Below are 23,723 nucleotides of genomic sequence, written 5' to 3' on the forward strand. Positions count from 1 at the left end.
TCTAAAACCTGCGCATCCAAGGTACCGCGGCAGCACAACTAAGGCACAATAGCCGAGAAGAAACAATACAAATACACCACCCATAAAATCTCCAGAGACTCCTCTCTCGCTCCTCCCCTTTCTCTCTCCTCCCTCCCTCCGCCCCCTCTCTCTCCTCCGCGATCCCGATCGGCCCAAATCTTTGGAAACCCTAATTTTTGAACTTGCACATTGTTCGAAACCCTTATCGCTCAGAAATTTTGATCACTCTATTTTATTATTCCGATATTGCCCTTGTTGTCTCGTCGTTGATCAAAAACTCGCCGACTGTATCTATCGCCGCTCACGCAAACCCTAGCCTTTTTGTTTGGTTCTTGGTTATGGCTGCGATTAACGCCGCGAACAAGAGCAGCAACCCCGAAACGGCGCCGTCTCCGCCCTTGCAGTCGCCGCGTAACGCTGGCGAGAGTGTCAGCAGCCCGACCCAATCGCGGCGCGCCACCAGGGCAGTCTCGTCGCCTTGGACTCAAATCGTCCGCGGCGAATCTGAGCTGATCGCGGCCGTTCCTTCGTCGCCATCGGCGGCTGTGACTGAGCCAGCTGTCGCTGCGGCGGCACCTCCTCCCCTTCCTTCTTCTTTTTCGGCTAATCAGACTCAGTCTAACTCGGCTCCTCAGTTGAATTCGTCTTCTCCTCCGCCGGTGGAGGAGTCGGTGGGTGAGGGATCAGATAACGGCAATGCGGGTAAGAGGCCAGCTTGGAACAAGCCATCTAATGGGGCTGTCGAGGTTGGGCCTGTAATGGGAGCTGTGTCTTGGCCTGCCTTGTCCGAGTCGGCTCGGGCTTCCACCAAATCGTCTTCTGAATCTCTCAAAGGTGTATCAGAACCCTCGTTGTTGTCTGTCTCCGTTCCGCAGGTTTCTTTCTTGAATCGCTCTGCTATTGTTTGGTTGCTGGGAAAATTGGAAACTGAATAAAACTATAACACTTGGTTTTTCGCTGATATGCTAAGTTTTAGTTGAATTTTACTATAATAAAAAAATGCAGTATTAGCTCTCTCTATTCAAATGGTGGTTTGCTGATAAATTTTGAGATGCATAATCTTTTTAACTAAAACGAAAACTTTTGGGTAAATGGGTAATCAAAAGATTCTTATGCATTGAAATAGTGAAGGAAAATGTGGAATGAAGAGTTGGTTCTGGTTGTTTGAGACATTAAGAAATAAAATTTATTTATAGAAAATGATTCACCTTGTATTATTTGATGTTCAGTATGTTGGATTGTTTGCGTTCTATGTGCATATGTACATTTATATTACTTGCTGTGGTTGGCATAGGGAACTGGAATCACAACTATCTCATCACCGAAGCAAGGGAATCCTTCTACTCCAAACCATACTGGACCTACGCGCCAGAGATCGATGAAACGAAATAATGCAAATGCCTCCTTTAATGGTGGTGCTTCCCAGCATCAATCATCTGCTGGTCAAGGTGGCGAACTGCCTTCAAGTAACCCACCTCCGAAGGAGCATACCCATAGAAATGCATTTGGGTCGCAATCTCACAGCAATAATGATCATCCGCAGCAACGTAACTCCTTCAGGAACCGAAATGTTGGTTCACATCCTCGTGGAGAAGGTTCTCACAACTATAGGCGGGATCAGGACCGTGGAAATCAAGATTGGAACAGTCATAGAAATTTTAACAATAGAGACAACCACATGCATTCTCCACGAGGTGTCCCTAGGATGATGAGGCCTCACCAAACACCTCCACCACCACCACCACCTAATGCTGCCCAATTTATTCACCAGCCGCAGATGAGGGCTTTTGGTGGTCCTATAGGGTTTGGTAAACACTAGGCATATTCAAATTGAACTTGTATGCGTTTAACTTGCAACTTTATTCTAATGTGTTTCTGTTTTCAGATATGCAACCTCATCAACTGGTATATGTTACACATTCACCGCATGAGCCACTTGTACCTTTTGTTGCACCACTGAGACATCCCATGATGTTTGCTCCAGATCCTCAGCTGCATACTAAAATCATTAATCAGATAGATTATTATTTCAGGTACTCCTTTCTTGTTTGTGTTTATTTGCATAAAGATCCTTAATCATCATTTCCCTTTTAGCTCCTTTGAAACTTTAACTGCTTTTTTCCCTTCATACTCATTTATTGCAGTAATGACAATTTAATTAAAGATACATACTTGAGGCGGAACATGGATGACCAGGGATGGGTTCGTATTAAATTAATAGCAGGCTTCAAAAAAGTGAGTTTTTTTGGGAAATCTTTCTTTGTGCATTTTAGTTATTGTGGTAATGATCTGGTCTTTTGTTGCATATACATGTCATATTTGTGTGTATCTATGCATACAGATTTATGTTATATGTTCAAGATTAACTTTTATGTTTTTCACTTGTTGCAATTCTTGGTGTTGTGTAGGTTATGTTTGTCATTGGGATTTGTCGATCAAGCACTTTGAATTATACATTTAAAGAATGTAAATGAATAAACGAGAAAATAAATAAAAACACAAGGAATATTACATACAGTTTATACCAAGTATAATAGCACTTTGTTTGTTGTTCCTTTTTTTCAGTCGACCTTTATTTGCTGTCCTGTGGTGCTGTATGGGATGCTATTCTTTGTTATTTTCGGTTATCTTTACATTGATATGGGATAATATGTACATGTTTTGAAGTAAGAAATTATTAAACATATATACCTTGATTTAGATTTATGAAAATAAGCTATAGGCAGGTATCAAGCAAATGTTGATGTGCAACAGCAAAAATTTGTTAGCAGGCAATATTTTAAGGACATCCTGCACTGTTTGATGTTCTTTCCTATTGTCTGAGGTGGTGTCAGTCTCCTGCTCAAGTTTTTTGTCATCTTGATGCTTGGTTTCTCTTTGTGTTTTAAGCCTTTTAGGCTCCCTAAATACTTTGTTTGCTGTGAATGCACTCTTTATAAGAGTCTTGAGTTTAATAGGAACCAAATGTACTACTTTAGGTAATTTATGCCTTATGTATCATTTGTATATTTTGATTAAGAATTGAAAATATTTTTCATCCAACTCAGCAAACCCTTTTTTCCTACTGATCCACATGAACTTGCCATGTGAACCCTTTTACACCTTCGGCTTGGCACGAGTCTTGTTTTCTGTGAAATTACAGGATGGTCCTTTTGTGACCAACAAACCTAAGTTTCCTGTGGCTTTGTCAGACGCATGTAATCAGTGGTGAAGTTACTTAATATCCATTGACATCTTATTTGTTGACATTGTATACTAGGTTCCAATCAATTTTTTACAATGTGCTTCATTCTTTATTTACTTACTTCCATTATCTAGAATGCTCATTGTGGTATTTTTGTTTCTAGATTGCATATTATGTGTCTTGAGAACAGACTGGATTATAACTGTCTCATTGTGTCTTCTCTGTTCGTTGGGTTTGTAATGGGAAAAGAAGAATTAACGTGGAGAAGTATCTGTTGTTCTTGTTCACTCCAGTCTTGCAATAGCACTATGAGAAACACTTAATAATAAAATTATGGATGACTAATAAGATAGTCAAGAGGGTCAATGTTGGCATAGTACTCTTTGTCTGTTCTCTATTATTATCTATTGAGAAATATAAAATTTATGCCCATGTCTTACTTCATAGCCCAGATATATCAAAATTTAATTGGATAGAAAACTCACATCTTCAATGTTATATCTCGTAAAATTTGTCTTTCTTTTTGGTCTGTAGACTAGAAAACTAGTTTCTTGTGTAGCTATCCTACTACAAACTTAGGTAGTATAATTGGTGAAAGAATGAATCAAAGTTGACAATTTGGAACCTTAGTAACAAGTATATGCTTCTTGGTGATTTACTTTAGGCTGTAATTCTCTCTACGAAAGCCGTATTTCTAGTCGTTTATTTTGCTGTTTGTACGCTGTTGTCCATGTCTTTGTACATGAAACTTTAACAGAGGTGTGTGTTGCAGACTTTTCAACATCTGCTAAAAAAATTTAGGTTTAAGTCCTTTACTTTCTGTGCCAGTTTTATTTCATTTTCAACTGTACTGCTGAGCAAACTACTTAAACTAAGTTTGCTGCTCAGGCTTTACTTGTTTAATGTTCCACTAGATTTAAAAAATGTATATTTAGGAATTATAATCATGGTTTCAAAGTTAATATTATTGATGAATACGTTTGTGTATTCAATCCTTCACTTATTTAAATATCCATTTAATATAAAAACTTTATCTCACTTTCTAGATAAATTAATAGAATTGCATCTTTATTTCTTTTTTTGGGAAAAAATGACACTTCACTTTTAGTTACTAGATGAATCAATTATTCACCTCAAGTTCTGTAAGAATTCAAAGAAGGACATTTACCATCTCTGCAATAAAATTATAATTCTTATCTTTTTGTCAAGTTGCAAAAGGGAAAATGTTAATGTGGTATTTGTGTGGATAATAACTGGCTTGCATTTTAGAGCTTCTCCATTTGTGCCAAGTTAAGCAGCCATCAGAACATGGTCAACAATCCAAATACCACCTGACTTTTGCAGAAGAACCATTTGTGGTAGATCATAGGGACCTTTGGACAAAATGTAGTTTTATGTATGTGATTAAGCAGGAACCTATCGAAGGTTAAAAATTCCGTAATATCCCTATATCCAAGCCCTTCTGTTTTGACTGACAACCTTCAGCTTGTACCGGATGCTATAAGAATGTCAATGTTTTAATTTCTTATTTCCTTCTCAGGTTCTGAGTTTGACAGACAACATTCAGCTTATACTGGATGCTATGAGAATGTCAACTGTTGTGGAAGTACAGGTAATTCTTGAACCCATAATTTATGTAATCATGTAGAAGAAAAAAATATCGTTGTATTGGTATTAAATATCCTCCTCCAACTTTTCATTTCCAGCACCCTCTGTCCCACCCAGCCCTTAATATACAGTTAAAAGTGTTACTTGTTTTGTGTTATATGACATTCTGATAAGATGCCAAATCTTGTGCTCTGTGCTGTGACGGTGTTTAGGGTGATAAAATAAGGCGGCGTAGTGATTGGGAGAGATGGGTAATGCCAGCTGCTCAGCCTCCAAATGCCTCAGGCTCTCAAGTCCTTGGAAACTCCGGTCCGGATATGCTGTCAGCTCATATCCAAAGTATTGCACTGGACGAGAAGACCACTAAGAACAATGTTGAGAACGATAATCAGCCGCAGCCGTCTAGTGGTGATGGAACAGGTCAGTTCGGTGTAAGCAGGTGCTGATCGCTCTATTTCGGCAAGAAATTAGAGTATGAGGCATGGATGTGCACTGACGATGCGCACTCGTGGAGAGAAATGAACTTGTGGGAAGAGAGGTTTAAAAGACACGCTGGTGAATATCTAGTTTTCTCTTTTTTTTTCTTTTTCTTTTTTTGAAAATAGTACTACTGCCTTGGCATGATGAAACGCGCTTTCTCGCCTGGCAAATAGAAAGAAACAAAAATCAGGAAAAAGAGAACCATCGAGGAACAGAAGCAAAAGACTAGTTGGGGAAGGAAAAAAATGCTAAACGTTGACAACTCAAGCTAGTAGCATGAGTTTATTGGGATTCCTGTACTGTTTTTTTTTTGTTTTGGTTTTTTAACTCCTGTTAAATTTTATGTTGGCATGGTTGGTGTTTTATTGGGGAAATTTTTGCTGTCTTTTCCCCATACTGCCCCCTCAGCTGGTTTTTACAATCTTTGGGGTCAGACAACCTCCGTTTTCTGGAGGAGAGTATGTGTTTTTGAGCGTGATGGATGGATGGATGGATGGATGGATGGATGATGAAGGTGTTCGGGGTTTGCCTCCGCGTGATGAGGGGAGAGAGGGTGGCATTTGCCGGATTCCCGCTGGATGGTGCTACAGAAAATTTGGCCTAGTTATCGATGGGAAGAGGATCTCTCTTGATATTTTCTCACATATAATTATATATTTAGAATTAAATTGACATAATGTATACGTTTCTATGAATCTTCAGCATTTGAGGATTTAGTGCATAAATAGTTCCTGGTGGAACAAACCGGTGAGTGTTGTCCAGGTCGGAACTGGATTTGGGTTGGTTGTTCATGTTTGTTGCACTTTTGGAGCTCTTGTGGGATCTTTGACCTGCTTTGGATCATTGGATTATATTTTATATTTTTAACTAAATGTACCAGATGGTATTTATTTAATTCCCTTGTAGTCCTTTTTACATTTCAATTGCTTGAGCTCATGTTTTGCTTCTTATCCACAAAAAATAAAACCTTTTTTTTTTTTTTTTTTTTTTTTTTTGGAAAAAGTTTTTTCTGTGTTGAAATGATCAAATTTCAGTATGTTGATTATATTTGATCGTTATTTTGTCAAATATGTAATCGATTGTCATCAATGTTTGATTTTGATCATTTTAGCAATTAGAATTTGGTTTCTAATTATTTTAATTATTTTTTCAAAGAATTTCAATTTATCTTGGTTCCCGTTGTGGTTACAGTCCTCTCTCATGATTGCATTTCTCACCTTTGTTTGAGTGATTCCCATTCCGGTAACTTCTCTGCAACTGCCGGCAATGTCTATGACTAGGATCGGTGGTAACTCCCTGCTCCTTCTCTTCCTTTTTGCTTTAGCTTGTGTTTTCCCCTACCCTCTCCTATCTTCCGTCCTACACTGCTCTTGTCTTTGATTTCACCGTCCTTAGCTCCAAACTCCGTCCTCCACTCCCTGATGCCGTTCACCTCCATGTTTTTCATCAATCTGATTCTTACCTTTGCCTCCATGCCTCCTCGATCCAACATCAATTTTGATCTGCATCCACTTCTCTTTACCGCGATTAGTTGCTGGTCTATCGGAAGATGTGTAGAATTCCGAATCGGGAGTTCACACCACCAGCTTCCCGTTGTTTGCCTTTTGGCATTGTTGCTTGCGGAATGTGAATTTCCTCATGCTTCTTTGATTTGCTGCTGCAATCTTTGTGGTGGTGCTCAATGGAGAACGATGGAGCCTTATGGTCAGTTTGGTATCCTATTTGAAAATTTATATCATTTCTCAAAACATTTCTTGAAAACAATTTTCTTTCAGATTCAAAAACTTGATTGGTTGACAATTTCTTACGACTTAAATTAGACGAAGAGATCTAAAAAGAGGGGTAGCAGGAGAGAGAGAAAGAGGAGAGAGGAGGAAAGAAAGTAAGAGATGATTGAAGGAAAGAGAAAGAAGAGAAATGATCGGACGAGATAGAGAGGAAAAGGAGCAAGGGAAATAACCGAGAGAACGAAGAGAGCAGATTGGAGGAGAGACAAAAATGGTAAAAAAAAAAAATCAATATAAAAAAAAGAGGAGAGAGAAGAAAAGAGAGATAGATTTGGAGTGAGAGGGGAGGAGGGAGAGAAACAAAATGAGTGAGTTTAAGTTTAAAAACTCACTTTTTATGTTTTTAAAGAATAGATTATATTTTTAAGTTAGTCTTGAATTCATTTTTTGAAAATAGTCCTACCAAATAAGTTTTTAAGACCTAAAACTTAAAATTGTTTTTGAGTTTAAAAAGTTAAATTCAAGTGGAGTACCAAATAAGTCATTATTTTCTTTCATTTCCTTCACTTTTGGGGCGTCGTTTGGTTGGATCTCATGCTGGTTCATATTGGTGGATCTGCGGTGCTACATCCGCCCGGGTCGCAAGCTGCTAGTGTTTGTGTTTAGCCTTTTTTTTTTCTTTTTCTTTCTGTTTTGGACTTTGTTTTGTTTTGTTTTGGAGATCCTTTTTTTTTTTTTTTTTTGGGTGTTGTACTTTTCTTGTAATTGGGTCTCTGCTTGTGTACATTTGCAAAGCCTTTGGTGGACAAAAGCACTTCGGGGACAGTTAATCACATCATCATGCTGTTAAAGAAGTTAGCTGCTTTTCATGGTATTTTGTTGGATTGATATATGCACTAATATTTTTCATTTTTACCGATTTGGATTTAGCTAAGTTGGCTAGAGGAATGTATTTCTCAATTTGCACTCAAGTTTGAATTTTTCTCCCCTCTAATTTATATGGATTCAACCTAAGTTATCCTACTGTTTGTTAAAAAGAAAAACAAAACCAAATTTTGACACCCCAAAAGTTACCCTTCATCCCTTAAGAAGTATCAAATTTTAGGCAAGACTTAGGATTACTGAGATATTTGGCCCAACGTCCTCAAACTTTGGGCTGGAGACGGTCATTTAGAGTCTAAATAGTTTCTTTCATGGATTGAAAAGACTGGATGAAGGAAGAAGCTTTAAGAGCATAATCATGCCTGCAGTTCTTTTCGCCAGAGATTGTCTTCGATAAAAAGAATTTTAATTGAAATTTTTCTTGTAAGAAATAAATAATTTAGGTTCTTCTTTTTGTTGTTGGTAAAGATATAGCTAAATAGGTCTATTTGCAATCCCAAACGTGAATGTCAATAATAAAACGAATCGTAATCTTAATTAAGAGCTGTTTAATTATATTGACGAGAGAACAAAGTATAAAAAGACAAATCAAATACGGAGTGAACAATTCCTCGACAAATTTGAGTACATCAGTATCTCCAAGAGACTAGCTAAACCATTGCTTATATCTTTTACCCAAAACGCTTGAAATTGTTGCTCCAAGAGACTAGCCGAAAGCTTAGCTAAACTAATATTGTCTAAATGTACCAAGTGGCCAAGAGGAGAGATACTTAACCAAAATTAAAATTTAAAGATACTAAAAACTAACTCATTCTTTACCCTCCCTCCCTCCTCCTTTTAGCCCGCCTTCCCCTTCATACCATGTTGAAAAACAATATCATATTAGGATTAGTTAAAATAGCTAGTCTTGCTGGAGTTCAATACATAATGCAAAAGCACATTTTTAGTAAGAAGTGCAAGGCCTAATAAACTACACAAGTGAAAACAAAGAAGACGCGATTAGTCAAGCTTAATATTCAACGAGAAAATTTAAAGTTAGGACTGATTATGTGGCATATTCGATTATTCAATATTTATAACCACAATAATAATCTCATTATATAACTATATCAACATGCTTGGTAGTGGAAATGTACGAAAAAGAGCGATATGCTACTGGAGTAAGGTTAAGAGTTCTACTCCCTCTGATCCTAACTTTTAAAAAAGATAGATGATTGTACAATATTTGGTGCATGAGTGCTACACAGTTCTCATGACTCGATAATATCTTCTGCTTTGCCATAATTAGGTGTCAATCACATCTCCAGGACATTTGATTCAAAGTGGAAGACAAAGATGGAAAGAGAAAAGCCAGTCGTGTGCTAGCCCGCGTGTTTATCGTAGGCACCAACCATGCATTTTTGCACGAAATGGCCATAAAGTTTCCAGTTCCTCCCCAAAAATCATAAACTCAAAAAGAAGGGCAACGGTTTTCATGGAATTGGTCTGGTAGAATTACAACTGGAAGTTGCCCATAACAATGAAAAACGAAAGTACATTACATATCTTCGTTTTTTCCCAGTCAACTGATATGAATTTGGCCTTGACGTTTGTGCCAGTTGAGCTCAAAAGCAGCATCCGAAAACCCGGAGTTTAAAGACTGTTCCTCTTCTACTGCCTATGAGAGTAGTCTAGGCTGAGATGCTGACAAATCAGTCACATTGATATTAACAGGGAATCAGAATATATATCAGAACTTGCTTGAATATATTTATTCATGTATATTTTTCTGAAAAAACTCAAATATGGAACGCCCACTAGTCTCCATCAAATCAAAACCCTAGCAATGAGGTGTCCTTTTTATATTGGCTGTATAACGTAGAAAGTTCTTGGTTTCCTTTTGTACATGCAACGCCCACCTTTTCTCGGGAAGATCCCATCCGGATCTCTCCCACCAAATTCTAGAGATCCAGATATTCAGATCTTTGAAATTTAATTTAACGATTACAAATAAAGATTTTTCTAAAATTTATAATAATTATAACTATTAAATTAAATTTCAAAAATCCAAATCTTTAAATTCTTAATATTTGATGGGAGAGATCCGAAGGCGATCTCTTTTCCCATTTTCTCCATCAAATGAATTTGTCATACATATATGGTTAGGGTTTTGCATATGCAGGAAATGGCAATTGTACGTGCATATTTCTAGCTAGATAGGGAAAAAAAGGATTTGGATCCTCTCCTGAGAGGATCCTCTTGATCAAGACACATGAATCATTGGATTTTTATCCAAATGTTATAAACAAAAAGTTTCTTTAAAGTTATAATAATTATAGCTGTTAGATGAAAATCTAACGGCCCACGTGTCCTCTCCTTAAGCTCAGAAGAGGATCCAAATCCGGAAAAAAAAAGACCATTGAAAGCCGCAGATGTTCAACGTTACACAATTACCAAAATAAAAGAAGAAATAAGTTTTACACATAATAGGATAGGATGAATTAGAGAACAATGCAGGAACTAGTCTTCTGTTTGTTTCTTTCATTATTGTTGTCATTTACAATTCGAAATTAGAATGATGAAATTAGATTTGTGTTCCCTGTTTCGTTTAGGTGCCCTATTTGAGTTTGAATTTGACTTATTGGTTAAATTCCTTGCTTGGTAGAGAGATTTTGTTAATCATTTTTCTTATTAGGATTTAGTTTACTTCCAATTAGAATTAAGATTCTCATTGTAACCAAAGTTTTATGCACTATAAATAGGAACTTAGGGTTAGTTTATTTTGTGTGTCTCACACATTAGTTTAGGGAGTTTTCTCTCTTTTGACTTTGCATGGAGATCACCGTTTGGAATCATGAATGCGTGGCAAATCCATGACTCGTTCGGTTAGCAAGTTAGTGAGTAAATTTGTGAGTTTGAGAGTTAGAGAACAATTTGGAAGAATCTCCCAGTTTTGGGTTCTTTATTTGTTTCGTTTAGGGTTTGTAATTTGTGGAATTTTGGTTGTGATAGTTAAACAATCTTTTTGTAACCTCTGTTTGTTTAGTGAAATTATTCGTCGTGCTTCACCTGTGGGTAGGCTTTTATACTGAACCACGTCAAATATATTATGTTCTTATTTTGAGATTATTGGGTTCTTCACTTTTGCTTACGACGTAATATTTTGTTAAAATTCGCTTATGCTTGCGTATAAAAGCACAACAATTATGTCACTACTCATCACAAGGAAAAATTTTGGGAGTTAGAACTAAATAACTAGTTTAGCCACACACACACACACACATAACGAGAAGGACCTCTTCCATTGTTTTTTTTAGGGGGGTGGGGGTGGGGGATGAAAGTTCCGCTTCTTGTGTGTGTGGCGGAATTGGTGACATGATCCACCCAGTGGACATAAGAATTTCTCTATTAACGAGAGAATAGTTGTATGCAACCATTTTCCTTTTAGTTTGGTTTTGGTTATGTTGAGGAGAAAGAGAAGGAGAAAAACTCTCGTGATACTAATATATTATTTCAATGACATCAGCAATGGTATAGATGATTATTATGTATCAAATATATTGTATCTTCGTTATATAGTTATCACGTGATATTACTAATTGCAAGAGATAATCTTTCAAATCGAAAGGGCCAAGGTCTGTATATCTGTAAAACGAGTTTCATGACAAAATTATATCGTAATTGTGACATTTAAAGTTAACGTTACAATGCTATTAAAAAACTTGTCACGATGTTTACATTATTTACACGAGATACAATAGTTATGTAATCAGTTAAGGTCTTACCCGGTGGTCTGAGGGGATTTGGATCCCCTCCTGAGCTAATAGAGTGGATCCTCCTCGTCGATCATCGTGGGCCGTTGGATTTTTATCCAACGGCTACAATCATTATAACTTTAAAGAAATCTCCTATTTGTAGCCGTTAGATAAAAATCTAACGATCCACGATGATTGATGATGAGAATTCTTTCTATTAACTCATGAGAAGATCCAGATCCGGTCTGAGGTACCTTTGGAAGAGGGTGACATAACAAAATAGGATATTTTTTTCGACTTCGGAGTATCTAGTATATAAAGTTAAAATCCAAAAGATCCTCAGTGCTCCGGAGCACTCAACGATAAAAATAAAAATAAAATACTGAGTGAGTAAAACAGAAACGAAGAGTGGTGGGTCGTGAAGAGAGGAGAAGGGCTGATTTACATACAGTACAGTTACAGTAGCCATAAACAAAAGAGAAGTGAAATAGTTTGGGGCAGAGCAAATACTGTGGTGACAGATGTCTACAACTCCAAGACTAGACTCTGCAAAAATTCAGATCAATCCCTCAATCTTTCTTCTCTGACCAACTTCGGCATGGGTGGAACATGGTTAAAATTGTGGTGTTTTTATTTGATTGGTTGAGATTGTTATTTTCAAAATCCAGTAACTGGTGAACAGTGCATTGTCCCATCCTTAAGCACGTCGGCTGTAGATTTAATCTTGGGAAAGAGATCATTTTCCACCTAATTCATCTAATCAACTAATTCGAGTCCTTCAAATTTGATTCAACAGTTAAAATTAGTATAACTTTTAAAATGATCCCTTATTTGTAGTTGTTGAATCAAATTTTTAAGAGTCCAGATTAGTTAATTTGGTGGATTAGGTAGAAGAGATCAGGAGAGGATCTCTTTCCTTAAACTTGGCATGGTGAGCAACACAATTTCATATATAGGACATATAACCACTGAGCTGATGGTCCAGTGGTAAATGACGGATTGCGAGACTTCCTTCAAACTAAAAACTGGAGGTCTTGGGTTCGAAACTCATTGTTGGTGTGGAAGCTAGACAATGGTGCATTTGATTTAAAAATATATATTAAAAATCAACCGCAAAGATTAATTCAACGGTGAAGAAATCCCAAAAAGCAAAAAAAAAAAAAAAAAAAAAAAAAAATCCCAACCATCTTCTTCATTTCTTACACCACAACTCACTATTTATTTGGGAGCTTTCATAAAAAGTGGTTTGTGTTAAGTTTATTTTAACAAAAAAACATGCTATAACTTTATTTAATTAAAAAAAATATAAATATTAGTAAAAATAACCCTCAAAGTTTAATAAAAGTGACAAAAGAACTTAAATTTTAATGTATGACACAATTAAAAAATAAAAAAATAAAAAAAAGATCTAACACGCAAGACCCATGGGTCCATCACAAACATTGTTTATAAAACTGAATACTATTTATGAAACTGAACGGTACTGCATTATTAATTAGTCCAATTTCACAAATAGTGCCTAGTTCTTGGTCATGATTCATAAATAGTGCTTAGTTAATGGGTCTAGTTTCATAAATAGTGTATAGTAATTGATACAGTTTCATAGATAGTATTTCTTTCTTGGTCTAATTTCATAAATAGTGCGTATTTATTGGTCCACTTTCATAAATAATGCATAGTTCTAGGTCATGTTTCATACATAGTGTCTAGTTATTGGTCCAGTTTCATAAATAATGTCCTAGTTCTCAGTTTTCATAAATAGTGTCTAGTTCTTGGTCCAGCTTCATATAGTTTCCATCGATGGGTTTAGTTTTGGAAATAGTGCCTAATTCTTGGTTTCATTTAATAAATAGTGTCTACTTATTAGAGCAGTTTCATAAATAGTGTCTACTTATTGATCAAATTTTATAAATAATGTCTAATTCTTGGTCCATTTTCATAAGGTTTGAAACTTAGACACTTTTTGGTCCTGTAAAAGCACTTATTGCGCTAAAAACGATAAGTCCAAAAGTGATTATTTAGATCAAAACTTGAGAAGATTATGTTCTCAATAATTATATTGAAAATGATGTTTTCAATTACCAAATTAAAATTCTCTCACATTTTTTACACAGTTACAATAATTAAATGTAGCTCTCCATCCAATTTTTTACGGAAGAGGATCCGATCCAGGTCTCTCCCCTTAAAAGCCCAAGATTAAGTGATCTGGATCGTTGAAATTTGATCCAACAACTACAAACAAGGGGTCATTCTAAAAGTAATAATAATTGTAGCATTTTGATTAAATTTCAACGGTCTGAATCACTTGATCCTGGGCCTTTGATGGAAGAGATCCGGACCGGATCCTCTTCCTTTTTTTAGCTTGGGTGTCATCTTGGAGACATTTTTCCTTATGCCTGTAACACAAGTGGTACACCACATGATATTATGTAGTGTGGAAATTTTATTTTTGATGTTATTAATTTTTAAGCACAAGAATCTCACCACTTGTATAGAGACACATGGTATACTACCCCTGTTCTAAGTATATAGAAAAATCTCTCATCATGTTGACTACTATTGGGAACAATACCACAAAAATAAAACTGGAAAATGTAAATCAATTTGATGTCTTTTTCTTATTCTAAAAAAAAAAAAAAAGAAGAAGAAGAAGAAGAAGAAGACAAGAAACTATAAATGATATCTAACAACAGGAGAAAAATGAGTGTGGAAAAGGGTTTCAAAATGCTACTCTTACCATATTTTTGTACGATATTTGTACTACCTGTCTAATAGAGATGGAACTCACATGTGTTGGTAGGCTCTACTTCTATTAGAGAGATGTTACAAATATGAAATGAAAATATATGGTAAGTATAAATTTACTCTTTGTAAATAGCAATCGTCATTGTCCTTTGTAAATGGATGGACTTGCACAAAAACAATTATTGTTTCAAATAATTAGTAAAGACAATTTCACTGTCTTGCCCTGATTTCTTAAAACAGATGAACTTGCTCTTAGATTGGAGAATTTTTTCTAGATGAAGCTCCTAGGTTGCAAGGAAAAATCATTAATCAAGAATCTTCTGGACTTTTGACCGAAATAAGGGTCCGTTTATTAATCTGTAATCAAATTAAGAGGAATTGAACTGAGGAGAAATATAAATAAGATGGAATCAGAATCAAATTCCTTTTGGAAGTTGTTTACTAAAATTGTCTAGAATTAGAGTAAGATTGACATTAATCTATATAAACTGTTTATTAATTCACATGAATCAGAATGAAAACTATTATGATTACTAAAATACCCCTAGTTCAATTAACTTATTTTATATGCCAATTATTTTTAGTAAAACTTTTATTCTTTCATTTTTTTTGGAAGAGTGAACATTTTTTGATTTTTTTCAATGGAATTTTCGTGCTTATCCACTAACCCAGGACCCACTGTCCTCATCCAAATTGACATTATCCAAAATCCACGGCTCATAGCCTCATCCTAGCCGGAGAGATCATCGTTCCTACCGCTTCTTCTTCAGCAACGTGCGAGCGTTGGAGCCTGCGCCGCAGCGTGGGACTTCGTAAACCCGAGCTCCAATTCGGATCTTTCAAGGGTCTCTCACCTGAACCCACTCATCTCCCTCGGCCTCTCTGGTACCACTCTCTTCTCCGTCACTTCCGTTTCCTTTTGTTGCTGAATTTTCTGTCTGCATTTGGATTTTTTGAGAGTGTTGAAAGTTGCAAGATTCGACAAAGAGAGAGATAGCAAGAGTGTAGAAGTTGTAGGGGTGTTATGGGAAGAAGAGTTTGATTGCTGATGGAGCATTTCTTCCGGAATTCAATTACCAGCTATATCTTGATAATCGGTTTTCGGGTAAATCCAGAATTGAATTCCTTATATTGGATGGATCCCATCTTTATTTTCATTCCCCAAATACAAGTAAACATATGAATGCATTGGAAGGAATGCAATTATGTTTCCACTCACTCCATTCCTGTTTTGTAAACACGTCCTAAATTCATGTTTTGTCTAGCAACATAACTGTATATGGTACGAGAACATTACAGTTCAACATATGGCATACGATTTACGCACAGACTTGAGCTACTCCAACGAATGATCATGGATCACTGAATTTTGTGCATTTATTTCGAGAAATTTCTTCTTTCCTGATATGAGCAACTTGGCGCACAAAAATTCGACACATAGGAAAATATTACACCATGACTTGGATCTCGACTTGGACAGACACACAGAGACAAATAGAACTACAATTGCAGAGAGAGAAAATGAGAGAGATGAGGTTTTCCTTCTCCAATAAAAGTGAGCAGCAAATGCAGGAAATTATCCCATGAATAAAACAGGTGTCCAATTCTGGTAAGTGGTTACCTCTTTGTAAATAAATTATTATCACAAGTGAGAAGAAGCAATGTCAAGTGTGAAATGCGTGTGACTCTGTGTGTATGTGTGTGTGAGAGAGAGAGATATGTGGACATACTCCTTGAATGGTGGCACTCAGGCACTGGCTGTAATGCAGATCAAATATCAAACTTTTGATTTTTGATATACACACACACACACACACACACACAAAGAACCTTTGATTCCATTTTTTTAAAGAAGATGGAGATTACTGGTTGAGCTCACACCATTAAACTTCAACGATCTAAATCGTTTATTTTTTAAGTTGCACATCATAGATTAACTTTGTAAAATATTAATTAAAACAGAAATATTTAAGGCATCTAATTGAGTTTAAAAAAATTAACAAATACTATGTTTTAAGAAACATTGAAATTTCATTATGACAATTAAAAGACAAATGGATTCAAGAATCTAGGATATCCTAGTTTGTTTGATAATTCATACTAAAGATCTAATTAATTAAGTGAGGTGTAAAATTTTATACACTCTCAGAACTTCTAACCATAAGTGGTCTAAAATATTTGATTTCTCATCTTATTGAGAGATTCTCATGCGTTATTTGTGGTATGTTCTCATTAGTCTACAACACATGATGCATGCCATAAATTAATTCATTGTGATATCTTCGGTTGTAGATAAATATCTCTCCATCTCACATATGGAAAAATAAAACTCAAACACTTAATTACTCATATAGCATAGATGAAATTCACCCAGTAACAAACTCACAAATTTATAAGATACTAGTTTTAAATAATCTAGTTGAATATTATAATCACAATAATCACAATGGTGTATTTTTGGTTGATCAAGGGAATGTAGACTTTTTATTTTTTATTTTTTATACAAGCGATATATTAAGAGAGAAATAAAATTGAATTGGAGACTCTAATGACCGAGATAGTAAATGATCTTAATCAGCTATAAGGCTAGACTTGTATATGTGGTGGAACTTATATTAGAAGAGTCTAAGATCATTTCTTGCTATCACATTGTGAATCTTAGCCCATTATCTTCTCTTTTAATATATATAATATCATTTATCGAAAAGAAAAAAAACCATTTCCCATAAATACTTACCCTTAAAAACATACTTGCCCGAGAAAAAATGCTTACCCTTAAAGTCATGTTTTACCAAGTTGACATTTTTTATTTAGCTATAAGTTGAGAAGGCTGGAGTTTGTTCCCTGAACACCACGACCACTTTTAACTTGTTAAAAAAAGGAAGTGAGTGAAAAAAAGGCTCATATCGCATACCAAATAAGTCTTTCTATTGGTTATCCAAAAATAAAAGGTCTTTCTTTTGATTAGGAGATACCAATTAAGGGAAGAGGATTTTAACTTGTTAAAAAAAGGAAGTGAGTGAAGAAAAGGCTCATATCGCATACCAAATAAGTCTTTCTATTGGTTCTCCAAAAATAAAAGGTCTTTCTTTTGATTAGGAGATACCAATTAAGGGAAGAGGATCCTCTCCAGACTCAGGATGGGATCTTTCTGACCAACTCATCTAAACCGTTCAAATTCAACCCAACAATTGTAATTATTATAATTTTAAAAAGATTGTTGTTTAAAACTGTTGAATTAAATTTAAACGATTCGCATGAACTGATCAGAAAAATCTCCGTACTGAGCTCAGGATGTAATCCTCTTCCCCAATTAAGCATCTCCAAGAATTTTGTCCTTTCCAATAACAAGAGCTGCAAAACAACCATACGACTACCGAACGCTACCATAGGAGTAGAACTATTGAGTCATTTGACATAAAAGTGTACTCTCTGGAGGGAAAGGGAGAGAGAGAGAGAGAACCCCCAACCCATCGCTCACAATTTAAGTCACTCCCCCACTCTTCCCTGAGAAATCTGGAGAGAGATTCAAAACATACATTGACAGTTCCAAACACTTCTCTTCAATGTTGTCATCAACAGGTAGTGACCAAACCAACCACAACACAACCAGTACTTCATCCTGGTCCTCCTCGTCATCCCCATCGCCATTTTCACAACCCTCCTCCTTCCAAACCCCACAAAGAACCATGGAAGAGGTTTGGAAAGACTTCAATCTTGCCTCTCTCACTGATCCCACCACCCAAATCAGATCCTCATCCTCATCCTCCACCTCACCACTCCTCCAAATTAACCTCCCCAATGGGCCCCACCAGGGCCGCCACCACCACCCAAACTTCAGAAATATGACCCTTCAAGACTTCCTTGCCAGACCCTTTGCCCATGACTCACCAGCAGCAGCAGCCGCCTTGGTCTCCGCCGCTGCAAGCCCTCCCTCTCCTCTTCCTCCAGCCGCCCCAACTCTTCTCAGCCTGAACAATCCTGGCTCAGAGTTTCAGCTCTTTTATGCCTCTGACTCCCTCAGGCCTCCGAGCTCCGGCTTCATTGATCAACATCAGGCAAACCATAATAACATTTCTAGCAGTGTTTCTAACTCTTTCAGTGGTTGCCCATTTGAGAGCTTGGCTACTTCCTCCTTCGGCTTGCCTTCTTTTGGGAAGAGATCATTCACTGAATCTGATCACAGCAATTCCGGTGGAGATCGAAGACATAAGCGTATGATCAAGAACCGAGATTCTGCTGCTCGATCTAGGGCTAGAAAGCAGGAATGTATCTCTCCAGTATTGGTTCTTTTAAGGAATAAGAAAAACAGGAACCATATTTTCTAAATCATATAATGCGACAGTTAATGATAAAGTCATTAAAGAATTCATCTAACCATCAACCGTCACTATGTGATCTACAAAACAGATTTTTTAACATTTTTCTTCATATAATCCCATTTATCATTTGATTACCCTTTTGCTTTGGGTTAGCGTAGTCGTTAGGGTGTTAAAGTCTTTATGTGACAAAACAAGTCTTTGGCTTTTGTTTTTGTTTTGTAAAGTCTTTATGGTTTTGTTTGTTCTTATTTAGTTTTATGAAAATTCTAATATGCTTGGCGTATGCTAGAACATCCCTTTTATGGGTTGTAGGTTTATGTAGTTTTATTATCCTTTTGAGTTTGGTGCTTTAGTTTGTTGCCTGATTTTTGGTTGGTATGAACAGGCTTACACAAATGAGTTGGAGCTAAAAGTTGCACATTTGATGGAAGAGAATGCAAGACTCAAAGGACAGCTAGAACAGGTGATGAGAACTTTAAGACCGAGTAAAATTCTACTTGTAGAAAAATTAATTATATGTTTTTCTGCGATTTTGACTTCTGTTTGTTTGGTGGGAAAATGTACATGCAGTTAATTGCAGCAGCGTCTCAACAACCCAAAAGGCACAATCTTCATCGAACATCAACAGCTCCATTTTGAGAAATCTTAGTGCCTTGCTTTCTGGTTTGAAGGTCTTCCTTTTGAGTTAAGACTTCATAGTAGTAGTTCCAATGTGGGGGGCATCAATGTTTTGCGGTAATATTAAGGTGGTGAGTGCCTTTTCCTTCTGTAGATGTTTTAGCGTTTAGAATATTATAACAATGACTCTCCTGTGTATCTGGGGAAAAATAAGTAATTCCCCAACATGAAGGTTGTTGTCTCTATCGTTTTCTTTACTTGTGATTGCAATTTTTTCTCTCTTTATGTACATACAAATTACAGTACAAGTCATCAGAATAAATGAATCTACCTTTAGTGTTCTAACTTCAATTCTTAATATCGAATTTAAGAATAATTGACCATAAATATTTTGTCAGTGATTTAAGAATACGAGACTTATAATATATATATATATATAACACAAATAACAGTTTCTGCAAACATATGAAACTAGTTTTGTGCGCAAAGAACCAAGTGTTTCTTTTATAGAAAAAATCCATTTATTTTCCGTTCTCATGGAAGGATCTTTTCCTCCTAATCCATCAAGTTTGGGATCTGAATCGTTAAAATTTGATCGAACGGCTACAAACAAGGGTTTATTTTAGAAGTTATAATAATTTTATTTGTTGGATTAAATTTTAACGGTCAAGATCTCCGAATTTGGTGGATTAGGAGGAATAGATCTAGAGATGATCATTTTCCCGCGTGGAATTATAGAAGTGACTGCATATGGGCCAATTGCTTTTTAAACCTTCCGATCACTTTATCTTAATCAAGCCTACCGAGGAAGTCACTTGTACAAACTCTAGGTTTTGTTTCACTCCCTCTTATGGCTCCTCTTATGGTGGCAGCCATTGATGTCTTATGCTGTCGGTTTGTATTTTGGCTTCGGCTTGTCTTGGTTATTGAGTTACTTTGCCAAGTTGCCATGATCCAATAGGAATATAGGATGACCCGAAAGGAGCATCGTTGACAATGTGGGGCTAACCATTAATGGCAATTAGCAAGTAAAAGGTTTTATTTAAACCCATATATGAGTGCTAAGTAAATAATAATATATGTTTTTAGACAATCATTAAAATTATGGGAAGAAAGATAAGATTCGAAGTTGAGTGTGTGAGGTAGAACAGAACTAATTTGACTAAATCCGTTACTGTAAATAATAATGTGCAAAAGTTATGTCCTTATAAAAATCAAATTTCGATTTTGAGTTTCTTATGCATTTGAGAAACCCTAGCCCTTCTGACCAAAGAAGAGAAAACCCTACCCATATTTTGATCCAAATCTGAGGTTTGAGTCTTAGCATGGATTTGTTCACAAGGAAGTGTTTATTTAGTAACTCAAAATTGTTAATCATATGTCCTATATGGTCTAGCTATGTTTGTATTCCTATCAAGTGTTTCTTTACCATTATTAATTCACGCGTTAGAAATTGTATACAAGTGAATAACATATCAAGGACAAAACTCTCGATTTCTCAATCAATAACATATCAAGTGAATAACGTATATGTGAATTCTAAGTTATATATATACTTAATCAAATTTGGATTTTGAGTATCTTATGCATTTGAGAAACCCTAACCCTTCTGACCAAAAACGAGAAACCCTAACCCATATTGTGACCCAAATCTGAGATTTGAGTCCTATCAAGGATTTATTCACAACTAAGTGCTTCTTTAGTAGTCATGTTTTTCGGGGGTCTTTGAATCAAAATATGGTGTTTAGTAGACAATTGTCAACTGTAGATTTTTTTTCTCTCAGTTAAAAGTAAAAAGTATAGGTGTCAGTCATACTGTCATGTAGTGTTATTAATTCACATGTTATAATTTGTTTACAAGTGATTAACATATGAACGACAGAACCCTTGATTTCTCAATTAATAAATACAACATGGATGCATGATGAGTAGGTCAAAAATTATGTCCTAACAGTAGTTAATTAATGTTTGTGGTGTTAATCTACTGAAATGGAGAAAAGAAAAGCTATTGTCTATTGGCAGTGCATTTGGCAATGCTTGTTAAGGAGTATTGTTCATATAAATATAGTACGGATACGCTAGCATCAAATCCGTTGTCGTCCAGCGGTTAGGATATCTGGCTTTCACCCAGGAGACCCGGGTTCGATTCCCGGCAACGGAACTTTTTTGTCATTATATCCTGTATTTTTTCTGGGCTTTAATTGGGCCTTTGTTTACTTTCTTTCCAATTCTTTTCTGGGCTCAACTTGGACCGGAACTTCACATAATATTTGTTCCAGAACGTTTTTCGGCCCTGAATGTTTGATTTCTCTTTTTCAAAAATGTGATAATCTAAAAAATAATAGTTGCTCTAAATTATGGAGATGGCGATTCGAAATCGGATGCAAGGAAAGCGAGAACGCTTCTTATGAATGTTATTTCATTTTTGTTATGTGCCAGCATGTTGTTATTGTTTCGTTTTTACAATGCGATATGCTAAATTGTTCTATTATTCGGTAATGAAGATTTAAACTGTCATATCTAATATTACAAAGATAAGAATTCGAACTTGCGTACCAGGAAACAAGGACATTGGTCTGACCAAGTAGTGCAAAATGTCGATGATTTGCTTTTTGGCTCTGTTTCTTTTTTTCTTACAAGGACTTGGTGAAGAAATGAACATTTTATCTAGTGAAGTTCTACATGCTTGAAATCCGCATGGACTAGATGGTTCAGCGTTTCTGTTTCGACATCCGCACAATCTTTAGAACCCAGAAATATGAAAAGAAGAAAAATAAAACATAATCTCCTCAGTCAGCAACTCCACCACCTGAGACTTCTCAACTCCTCCCACCGGAAACCGGCACAGCGGGCACGTCGTCTGGCATGCATAGAACCACTTTTCCACACATGCCTTGTGAAACTCGTGCAGGCATGGAAGAACTCTTATGTCCACGCCTTCCACCAATCTTGACAAACACACACAACACACCTCATCCTTACTCAAGCTGGATAATGCTTGAGACTCCGCCAAACCCTCTTCCTTTACCTTTGTCCCAACGTCCGATCCGATCGCCTCGTGCAAACACAGGGATTCCTTAACGATCGCCGAGTGCTCTCTTGGACCGAAAAAACTAGAGATCAAGGAGATTGCCCTTTTGAGAACCATTTGGTTTAGTGAAGGATTAGCGTTCGGGGAAGGTGTTTAATAGAGTTTGAGGTTGGAGGGAGTGTGAAAGTGATGGTCCTCAGTTGTTTTGCGTGGCTTGCAAGGGTTGTTTATCAAGGAACGATTTCTAAAGTTCCTTCTCAAAGGTAGTTGCGTTGCACCTAAAGGGAGTGGTACTCTTGACCTTTCTTAATTTGATTAAAATCAATTAGAGTAATAGTTGGGTTTTTTCCTTCAAAATTGTTATTCCTTGTCTACTAGTCTATAAGACCTATTATTGTTCACTGATTCACTGTTTGGCTTGTTACACGTAAAAAAAAAAAATCTCGTTACCAACAAATTACAATCTGACATATATGCAAAAGTAACTCGTTAAAAACATAAAATAAAAAAAAATTGTACACACTCACACGTCATGTTGTAATTTGTCTGTAAAAAAGACTCCTTTCATGTAAAGAACCAACTATTTTCTTTAAAGAATAAATTGTAGTTATGATCCCTTAACTTTAACTCAATTGGAGCAATGATTCCTCAACTAAAAATCTATTACCATTGGTCCCTTAACTCATCAAAACGTGAAGCTATGGTCCATCAACTAAAAACCCATTACTATTAGTCCCTCAACTTTAATTCAACTGGAGAAATGATCCATTAACTTTAACTCAATTGTAGCAATGGTCCTTCAAACATAACTCGTTTTGACAAAATTTTGATGTAGTTGACGAAAATGATCATAATTACACACTTTGATGAGTTGAGAGACCCTTATTATTTAAAAGGTTATCCCAACATAACTTATTTTAACAAAAATTTGACGAAATTGATGAAAATGACTATAGCTACATATTTTGATAAGTTGAGGGACCAATGGTAATGAATTTTTAGTTAAGAGACCATTGCTACAATTTACTCTTCTTTGAACGAATAGATTGAAACTTCTCACTTTCTGCAACCCATGAGATGCCTGGGTCAAACTACTTGCCGGTAGAAGGTCAATTGATGTCAAAACTTTGTGCAACTTGGATGTGAAAATAACACTGTGGATGACTTACCATAGGGCACCCAACTCATACCAGACTAGTTGATCAAGCGGTAACTTTTTCGACAAAAGCAAGGTCAAGAGTTAAATTTTTACCAATAAACAGATTAAAGCATGATCTGTTTTTGCACAAACATAGTAGAACGAGGAAGCAATAAGGACATTGTCAAGACAGTGAGCCTGAAGCAAGAGGTGCAGGTGAGGACCATGAGGTG

At 36.2% G+C, this 23,723-nt stretch overlaps 2 protein-coding genes and 1 non-coding gene across 3 annotated transcripts; all 3 read left to right on the forward strand.

Moving 5' to 3' along the window:
- Positions 1-14: 14 nt before the first annotated feature.
- LOC103953447 (la-related protein 1C) lies at positions 15-6,188 on the forward strand. The gene is made up of 6 exons (XM_009365180.3): positions 15-896; positions 1,316-1,829; positions 1,907-2,054; positions 2,166-2,256; positions 4,746-4,817; positions 5,026-6,188. The coding sequence occupies exons 1-6, from the start codon at positions 360-362 to the stop codon at positions 5,257-5,259; spliced, it is 1,596 nt and encodes a 531-aa protein (XP_009363455.2). The 5' UTR covers positions 15-359; the 3' UTR covers positions 5,260-6,188.
- An 11,753-nt stretch (positions 6,189-17,941) lies between these two features.
- On the forward strand, positions 17,942-19,666 carry LOC103953449 (protein FD). Its single transcript, XM_048588501.1, has 3 exons — positions 17,942-18,646; positions 19,089-19,166; positions 19,274-19,666. Exons 1-3 carry the CDS (start codon positions 17,948-17,950, stop codon positions 19,340-19,342), a joined length of 846 nt encoding a protein of 281 aa, XP_048444458.1. The 5' UTR covers positions 17,942-17,947; the 3' UTR covers positions 19,343-19,666.
- Positions 19,667-21,410: 1,744 nt separating this feature from the next.
- TRNAE-UUC lies at positions 21,411-21,482 on the forward strand. The gene has a single exon. It is a non-coding gene; the product is annotated as a tRNA-Glu (tRNA).
- Positions 21,483-23,723: the final 2,241 nt, after the last annotated feature.

Source organism: the organism of the source record quoted next, unplaced genomic scaffold (genome assembly GCF_019419815.1).
Source record: "Pyrus x bretschneideri cultivar Hongxiangsu unplaced genomic scaffold, Pyrus_bretschneideri_v1 Contig1, whole genome shotgun sequence".
Taxonomy (NCBI): Eukaryota; Viridiplantae; Streptophyta; class Magnoliopsida; order Rosales; family Rosaceae; genus Pyrus; species Pyrus x bretschneideri.